General features: G+C 40.4%; 1 protein-coding gene across 1 annotated transcript in view; it reads left to right on the top strand.

The window, feature by feature from the left end:
* Positions 1-7,868, top strand: part of CPO (carboxypeptidase O) — a 94,845-nt gene extending 86,977 nt beyond the window's left edge. The window contains exons 9-10 of the mRNA XM_006142464.2: positions 6,302-6,386; positions 7,492-7,868. Of these exons, the coding sequence (XP_006142526.1) occupies positions 6,302-6,386; positions 7,492-7,754 (348 nt within the window). The 3' untranslated portion in view covers positions 7,755-7,868. The remainder of the gene's footprint in view (positions 1-6,301; positions 6,387-7,491) is intronic.
* The last annotated feature ends 1,902 nt before the right edge of the window (positions 7,869-9,770 follow it).

Here is a 9,770-nt window from a genome sequence, read left to right as displayed (position 1 = left end):
GAATGCACTTTCGTTTCTGTAAATTCTCTTGAAGCTCTGTTCAGCAGTTACAGCTTTTGAACCGTGCTTTAAAGAACTTGCCAGCTGTTAGTGGAATATGGCAAATCTCAAATAGCATGGCTAAATAATATCGGCTCTCTTCTTTGCTAAACACAATGCTCTTATTTTCTTTTAAACTCTTTCTCCAGTATTTGCCTAGGTGAGTGGAAATGCCAACAAAATGCAAGCTGGGGCAGGGAATCTGTTTTTGTCTTTCTGTAAGCTGTGTTTTCCCAGGTACTGAAGGGTAAAATTGCTGAAAAGAACTGGGCTCTTTGCCTTTTTATAAATCCGAGGACAATAGGCACCAGTCAAAGGGAGGGTATATCTAGAATTGTACTATTTATCCTTCTATTTAATTTTTTCCCCAAATTTTAGTTGTAGTAAAAGACACATGGCACCATCTTTGGCCTTGCTGTGCTGGTGCAGGTGGTAGGGCCCTGCTGCTTCAGCTGGGGTGTCTGCGGGGGGAAGGTGTCTTGGGTGTGGATCTTCGGTCAACCTGAGCATGTCTAGTATGTCCGTGATCCTGGCTAGTTGGGAGGCTGGCTGGAAGGACTGTGGTGTGTCAAGACCTGCTGGGGGCTGGTTGCTGTTTCCACATCCCTCATGAAATAAATAAATTTTTAAAAATTTACCACCTTGACTATTTTCAAGTGTATAGTTTAGTATAGTTAAGTACATTCACATTGTTGTGCAACCAATAGCCAGAACTTTTTCATCTTGCATACTTGAACTCTGTATCCATTAACGACAATTCCCAATTTTCCTTACCCCCAGCCCTGGAAACTCCTTTTCTACTTTCATTTTCTATGAATTCAACTATCTTTCATTTAATATATCAGTCTGTTTATGGCTGCCTTATTTCACTTAGCATAATATCCTCAAAATTCATCTATGTTGTAGGACATATGAGAATTTTATTGCTTGTTAAGGCTGGATACTATTCCATTGTGAGTGTGAGTGTGAGTGTGAGTGTGTACACGTTTTGTTTATTCATCCACTGATGCGCACTTGGGTGTCTTCCACCTTTAGGCTACTGTGAATAGTGCTGCTCTGAAAACGGGTTACAAATATCTTTTCAAGACTCTGCTTCCACTGTTTGTGGATATATACCTAGAAGTATAATTGCTGGATAAAAGTAATTCTATGTTCAATTTCTGGAGAAAAAAAAAAAAAACAAACTATATTCTTTTCCAGAGTGGCTGCACCAGTTTACACACCCACCTGGAGTGCACAAGGATTCTAATTTCTCCACATTCTTACCAATATTTGTTATTTTCTGTTTATCTTCTCATTTTTTAAAAATAAGATCCTCATTATATGCTAATGCTAGGATGGATAAGCTCTCTCTCTGTTCTTAATATCACAGAAGCCCGTCTCTCTCCCACTGGAGTGTGATCCTTAAAACACAGGACCTGTACACTAAAAAAGCACTATATTTCTTTTCTAGAGGGAGCCTTTCCTCCAGCCATCAGACATGCCCAGCAATACTCAATTATCTTTCTAGCAGTTTTAGTTTTCCCTTTCTTGGTTCAGGAAAACTCTAACTAGATAATCATTTTGCAAGTTGTGGAAATAACTAATATTTGCACAGATCTCTACAATTTGCAAAACCATTATTTCATTTGACCCTCATGACAATAAAATCAACTCACTCTGGAGATGTGAAAATGGAGATCTGCGTTAACTATGTTCCTGTAGACAGGAAATGATGGAGCTGGGCTAGAAACTCAGGACTTTGGACTCCAGGGGCCACATTCATCACCCCACTGCCTCACTCTGCCTCTCTCCACTTGGAAAGGGTTTGGAACTTCTGGGAGCCATTATCAAATTAGATTCCTAGTGCACTATGTGCTATTTCCTTCTCACTTGTGAGCTCAGGAAGGTCTGTTTCTTCAGTAAATAAATCTGCAGAAACAGAGATTTCAGTCCAGAAGCCCCAAACTGTCCTTAGCTTCAGTTTATGAGATAGTCGTTGTAGATTTCTACTTTCCCTTTACAGGGAACTATAACAAATACAAATCAATCTCCACAGGCAGACTATCATACACCCTTGACGGGAAGGCATCTTCTACCATCAGGAAGATCTTTGCTCAAAAAGGATCTTCTGTCATTAGAAAGACCAGACTCACATACTGCAGTGTTTTCCTAGGGAACTTTATTTTCTTTTTGGTTCAGAAAAACAAACATTTATGACCATTTTGCAAGGCTTGTATTTGAAGGTAAAAGGGCATTATTGAGTGTTGCTCGGCTGTTTGTGACCACAGGTGAGAAGGAGCAAGTAGACAGGAGGGACATGGGACAATTAGCATCAATACTACTGGAAGAGAGCTGATACAAAAATATCGACAACTCTTTAGTGTTATATGTAAACATTGGTCAATCAAATTGAAAAGGTTTTTCTCCATTCTGTATCTCGTACAGTCTCAGGTGCTGAAGAGTTAGCCTAAATATTTATCTCTAAGACTTTTCAATGAAAAGACAGTGTGAAAATTGTCCTACGATGTGTCAACCTTATTGAAGCTGCTAAGCAATGTTTTTAGATTCTTAAAGTTAAGCTTTGATAGAGGGCACAAAGATACAGAACCAAGCCAAGTGCTGCAAAGGTATTTCCATTTCTAGTATTATTTACACCCACCCTAGACTAGTAACTAATCTCTATATATTTACAAAACCAAATTTTTTCAAAATCACGGTAAATATTATACTGCATGATAGACAACTTGGCAATCAGTCTGTAGGAGAAACATAACTATATATAGCCCTTTCTAAACTGCTCTGGGAATTAGAATAGCTGTAAGAATTCTAAGGTTTTACATGCTTACATTCTTTCCATTTGAACCCTTTCCATATCAACCTCTATGCTCCATCTGAAGCTCTTTTCCCACCACACCTAACCACAAGTTGGGGCCTTAGTCAATCTTTTTGTGGGCCTGAGTGTTCAGGCCCACAAAAAGATTGATATATATAATTCTCTGGACCCAGTGAAGGAGCTGTTGCGCAGACCAGAATTCTTGAAAAAAAAAAAAGTGTATTGTGTACTATTAGGTCATCAGGAAAGTTATGTCTACTTGTCAAGATGACTTTCATGTATTTTTTTTTGTTTTTCTATGCAAAAAATATGTCATGACATTCCCAACAACCTGACACTATCAAGAATATTTATTATTTTTACTAGAAAGTACTTCTAAGCTGAGAAGAAGGACAGCAGAGAAATAGGTTCTATATGGCCTTGCAGTATAGTATCAGGAGAGAGAAGTACAATCAGGAGTTTCTCCCCTAGAGAGAGAATTTGAAGTTAGAAGTCTAGGAGAAAGTCAGAAATTGGAGATTTTTATTACATCTTCTCAGAAAAGACCACAATTATAAGCCAAGGATCACAACTGTCCACTTCTTATATATATTCTTGCTCTTATTAGTAGGATCATTAAAAAATAAAATTCAAGCCAACAAGTGGCATGGTGGTTAAAGCACTGGACTCCTATATGGCTGACTGCAGTTCAAGTCCCAGACCTGGCAGGCAGAAAATCATGCTAACCATGTGTGTGTGTGTGCCCAAAATCCTGAGAAGAGAATGAAGGAGAAGAGATTATGACATGATCATCCCTCCAGGAGGGTGATTTTTCACTTTGCCTCTCACTGTCTCTCTCTCCCTGGAGAGTGCACCTACTCTATGGCAAACATCTTAAAAAATAAATAAAATGAAATTCAAAATTTCTTTTGTCATCAAAAAAGGGGAAACTGGGAAGACTGTTTCTATCCCATAGTCAGAATTTGAGGGAGAGGAACTATAAAGGGAAAGATAAGTAAAGACTGGCAATGGGAAGAAAGTACAGTTGTCCAAGATGAGCTCAGAGGAAAAAAAATATTTCTAAGAACCATTTGGCTGGAGAAATGCAGCCTGGAGCTGATCCATATAGCCTCAATAAACGTTAAGGCCTCACATGGACTAATTAGCATGGAGCTTCAATCGAAGAATCATAGGAACACATGAGAAATAAAAATAATGAAAAGTAATTGATATCTCCAGTAAATATTCTCGAAGAACTTCACAAGAGAGGGTAGTTGGGAAATCACAGCAATGCTTTCCCCAGGCCTCCTGCACTTAATTTCATCGCCACTAGCAGTGACCGTGAATCCTTTCCAACCTTCACTCTCATTTCCTTACCAGAATTTTTCTCCAGAAATCCCCTTACTGACTCTCCCCTCCCTCTTATAATTTCCTTTTCTTTGTACAAACAGCCCTTGTACCTCTTCCCAGTGTAAATGATGAAATGAGCTTAATACTTTGTGCTTCTTGAGGCTTCCTCCTCCTCATCTCAGTTTTAGACAGCTCGGTGCCCCAGGAATTGAGGCAGACTCAGAATCTCTTCTCAGGAAGAGAGAGGATATAAATGGTCAAAGGCAGAGTTCTTTGTGGTAAGTGAAGAGAAGACAAAAGGCCCACAAACATTATCTATTCGATGTTTTTTCCTTTATACACACATACACACACACACACAGAAGTCCCAAGTGCCTTCAGAACGCCACCCACAACTGTGGCATAGGACTCCACCACCACTTGTTGCCTTTCTAGTCTTCCTGTTGAATTCCACTGGATCTACAGAATCACTGCTCTGTTACATCTTAGGATTGAGCTGCACAGTGCAGGGCCAAAAAAGGAGACAGAGGACCTAAAACTGGACCTGTCACTAGTCAGGAGTCAGGGGAACTGGTGCACTTCCAAGGCAGGCAGACTGCCTTAAGAAATAAAGTGATGACAGATCACAGTCCAGGTAGCAAGTGGCTAGGGGATTTGGTAGAGTTTGTTTAGAAATCTAAGGGGATATAGTGGAATATACCATCTGGTGAGTAGAATATAGCACAGGGGAGCCTGAAGTGGGGAATGCTTAGGAGGTCTGTCAACATACCTCCTCATTGTATTGATTTATCAAGTCAATAAGTACAGGTAGTAAACTTGGATCTCAGTTAGACAGTCACTCTAATCTCAGTGGAGCATATGAAGAGAGCTGGGCTGAGACCTCATAACTTATCTAGTTTAGGGGGGAAGACTTTGTTTAGTCAGATGACATTGTAGTGGGTATAGAGATGGTGTGATTGCCAGCCCTAAAAGTCTATGAGTCTATGAGAAATAAGTATCAAATACCATAAGGAAAAATAAGTGGGAGTAATAAGAAAGGTATAAGTGAAGCACTATAGGAGATTCAAAGTGGAGAGACAGAGCCTCCAGTTGGGATGATCAAGTAAGGCCTCATGGAGGAATTGGCTTTTAAGAAAGTCTGTTGAGACTGGGTAGAATTTCAGTAGGCATAGATAAAAGATAGAGATCCTGAGCAGGAGGACCATTCCAAGAAAATGTAGACAGGCTGAAGAACATGGGGTGTTTATGAGAAATAGTGAAAATTTGAGTTTGATTTTATTCTAGGATGGATGCCTGGAATATGGCATTGGAAAAGTGGGTTAGGGCCGTATTGCAGAGGATCTCAAAAGCTAGGCTGAGAACTTCGTACCTAGTAGAGTGAGCAACCAGGAGTCACTGAAGGATTTCTAGCACGATTATGATCTACAAAAGTTCATTGTGGCAAAGGGAGCCAGATCTCACATGGCTCTCAGCATACTTTGAACCCTAGCCCTGGTGGCTTGAAAAACAAGCAGAGTGCATGTACAGTTGTGCCCCAAAGCAAACAGGATGGAGAAAAGGAGAAGGGATTGCAACGTGATCACGCCCCTTTGGTAGGTGCTGTCTTCCTCTCTCTCTCTCTCTCTACCTCTACGTCTTTCTTGATGAACATACACACCCTCTGGCAATTAAAAAAAAAAGTTCATCCAGGATCCAGGAGAGATCAGTTGGGATAAGAATTGATGAGAGGAGGGAACGGAATAAAACTTACTATTAATGGTGCAACAGACCAGTTCCAAGGTAATGAGCCTGAAATAGGATGAGGGGACTGGGAGTACAACTTGGTAAATGAGAGGAGAGTAAAAAAAATGCCTGTGGGTTAACATGTGTGTTGGGGAAGCCTGCAAAGTCAGAAATATTAATTAGTCATAACTGCCTTATTAATGGAAGAGGTGATGATATTGGATTTGAGTATGTTCAGTCTGAGGTACCGGCAAGTTACCTAGATGTAGCTTGTCCAGTGAGAAGTTGGAAAGATGGTCTAAACTCTGGATATGGATATGGACAAAATACCAAACCCTTGGATTGTTGGATTTATTTTTAACATTAAATATCTGTGTCTGCATTTCCCACCTACAGATTCGATTTGGACAGAAGGCAGCAAATGCATTGAAAGCAAAGCATGGAACCAATTATAGAGTTGGATCAAGTGTGGATATTTTATGTAAGTATATTTTTTTCTCTCTTTAATAGTGTCTAAAGTACAAAAGAAGTCCGTTGACTTTGGTGTAAAAGTGGGGAGGAGAAGAATAGAAGAGTTCTTGGGATCAACAGGGAGTTGTACAAATCAAAATCACAAAAGATAAAGAGTCTGTACGAGCCCGGAATTATACTCTCTAGGGGTAAGGTATGAGCTAAAAAGAAGAAAATTAATACTCTGGCTCGGACCTGAACTTCCTCTGGCTTCAGTTATAAAGAGTTGGCAAGGTAGAGACACAGGAGTTAACAGGAAGGACATTGTCCAATGACCCTTGGTCCGTTGATTCCGTTTCCAGAGGACCCCTCAGGCTAAGAAAGCACAGCAGGGTAAGGTCTACAGAAAGGATCTAAAAGAGAAGAATTTAGTTCTTATAACTGAAGAGAAGTCCCTCAGCCCAAGCACCATCTCCTTCACCCTCCAGGGGGCGGGGACAGGGGCAATCTAGATAATATTTGCATAATATTTTTCTTGTGGGTTGTTTTGTTTCTGTTCCTTGATGTGTCAGTTCACTCTTGCCTGGTAACATTAGATTGTCTAGTCTTTGATTCAGCTAAGAAACTTTAACTAAACTCCTGCTGGGTACTAGCATGGTGCTGGGTACCATGGGGATAGAGCAATGGCAGCTCTCACCCTGTGAGGGCAACTATCAAGAAGAGAACAAAGATAGCTATCCACAAGACACTCAACTGAAAAAGGTCTGCATTTGACTGATTGAGCTTTTATTCCCTGAAATGGCTATAGAAATTTCTCTCAAAAAAAAAATTAAAAAAGAAAGAAATCTATCTTTTCTAAGTACAATTTCTACCTGTGCCTTCATTTGTAGATGCCACATCAGGATCCTCAAGAGACTGGGATAGAGCAATGGCAGCTCTCACCCTGTGAGGGCAACTATCAAGAAGAGAACAAAGATAGCTATCCACAAGACACTCAACTGAAAAAGGTCTGCATTTGACTGATTGAGCTTTTATTCCCTGAAATGGCTATAGAAATTTCTCTCAAAAAAAAAAATTAAAAAAGAAAGAAATCTATCTTTTCTAAGTACAATTTCTACCTGTGCCTTCATTTGTAGATGCCACATCAGGATCCTCAAGAGACTGGGCCCGAGACATTGGCATCCCCTTTTCATACACATTTGAGCTGAGGGACAATGGGACCTATGGGTTTGTTCTGCCAGCGGCTCAGATCCAGCCCACCTGTGAAGAAACCATGGAGGCCGTACTCTCCATCCTGGATGATGTGTATGCAAAATACTGGCAATCCAACAGTGCTAGGAAGGTGACATCTGCCACTGCAGGGCTGATCCTGCTGATGTCCTTCAGTTCTCTTCTCTAAATGCATCCAAGCTAAGTCTGCTCAATCCCAGAGAAATGGATGTGGCTGGAAGGAGGGTGTGCTGTGACTGTAGAGAATCCAAATAATTTAACTGGAAACAATTTGTCTGAATAAAAAGAATCACTTTTGCAGATGAATATTTCTTTTGCTGGCAATTAATTTTTATTACTTTATGATGAGTGTAGTATTAATTAGTTACTGCTACAATAATGCTACAAACCAAACCTCTCTAAAGTTCAGTGGTATGTGAATCTATAGGTCAGCAAGGGAAGCCTGCTGTGTGCACTTATGCATCTGTGGTCAGTTTCAGGGCAACTGGTTGATCTTGGCTGTCTTACCTGTGGGCTGGATAGCTGTTGGCCAGTCTGGGCTAGCCTTAGCTGGGATGAAGAACCCAGGTTCTGCTCCATATATTTCCTCCTGCAGCAGGTTAGTCCAGGCATGTATTCATGGTTATGATGAAAGAGAAAGAGCAACTGAAGAGCCTGTCCCAATGTGAAGGCACTTTCAAACCTCTGTTTATAGCATTAGCTTATTCCCATTGGCTGAAGGAAGTCATGTGGCTGAACTCAGATTTAAGAGATGAGGTACAACACAATGTGAAGAATTGGAGTCATCAATGAACTTAATTTACGTGGTGTTTAATTTCACACTGTCGAGTGTCGCCAGCTTAGTGATATAGTTAGGATAGCTCACCTATAAAATGAGGTGATTGAACTGGATTGTTATTTTTCTACCCAGCTTTAAACCTTGAAAAGTCTGTGAGTACCAGTGGAACTCTGCTGCTCTTGAAGTCACCGAAGGAGATTTTAATAGGGCCTTTAGTGTTCTACCAACTTATTTTGTGATTTATGATCTTAATATTCACTAAGAAAAATAAAGTCCAAATAGATTTCCTGCTGTAGGGCCTGGGAAATTTCTTTTTTCTCTCATCTAAACTCTTTGAAAATTTTACTATGGCTTTGAATCAGGTTCTTGCCTGGGACCAGCAGTCGGTATAATGGCTATGTTGCTAGACTCCCACGTAGTCAATCGCAATTCGAGTCCTGGACTCGGTGGCTTAAACTCATGCCACAGACGTGTGCATGTGTGCCTAAGATCCTGAGAGAATAGAGGAGAAGGGATTGTGGTGTGGCCATCCCCCCTGGGGGTGATTTCTCACTTCCTGGCTCTCTCTTTCTGTTGAGCACACATGCCCGATAGCAAAAACCTCTCAAAAAAAAAAAAAGAATCAGGTTCTTGGTTAATTGTGTTAATGAGTTAGTAGCAGCATTCGGAATATAAGTTATATAGTCTATACAGTTGCTGGTTTCATTTATTTATTTTACTTATTCAAAAAAAAATCTTTCGAGAATCTCCTGGGTGCATTTTACTGCGTTCTGGGGTTACAAAGGTTAATAGGATAGACATGGTCCCCTGTGTACATATTTGGAATTTATACTCCAGTGGGTGGGACTGGCACTAGTACACGTAAGTCATTGGAATGGACACACTGTCTCATACCCATTGAATTCCAGCTCTGGGGGAACCATAGTAAGAAAGAACAGAAAGAAATATGGCAGCTTATGACACCTGCTATGAAAGAAATAAAGAGTAAGTAGAGAGGTAAACACGGGCCACACTGTATGCTGACAGATATGTAGACGTTTAATTGTACTGTTTCATCTATTAAATGTTAAGTGCTCTTAAAGTGGCCTCCATGACTGTCATTTCCTATGTATCTTTATGTGACACCTTGAAATGGTGCTAAGCACTTGTCAGGCTTTGAACAAATGTAGCTGTGACTGGCTGACAGGGTATCCTTGGGTGTTCAGTCATCCATTTCCAAATTTCCTTGTTGGTCGCAAACCCCATACACTTCTTGGTTGTAACCATTTTATTGCCTTTCTTTGTCCTCTTTATTACTGCATGTTTTGCCAGTCTGTGGCTGATAAGGGTCAGAAAGGAAAATGCCAGGGCAATCGGGTTTAATGAATCAGAGAACAGCTATTTACATAAAAATGCCATCTCCACAAT

Source organism: Tupaia chinensis, unplaced genomic scaffold (assembly GCF_000334495.1).
Source record: "Tupaia chinensis unplaced genomic scaffold, TupChi_1.0 Scaffold000076_1, whole genome shotgun sequence".
In the NCBI taxonomy this organism is placed as follows: domain Eukaryota; kingdom Metazoa; phylum Chordata; class Mammalia; order Scandentia; family Tupaiidae; genus Tupaia; species Tupaia belangeri.
Note: the sequence above shows the minus strand (reverse complement) of the source record. Positions and strands in the feature narration are given on the sequence as shown.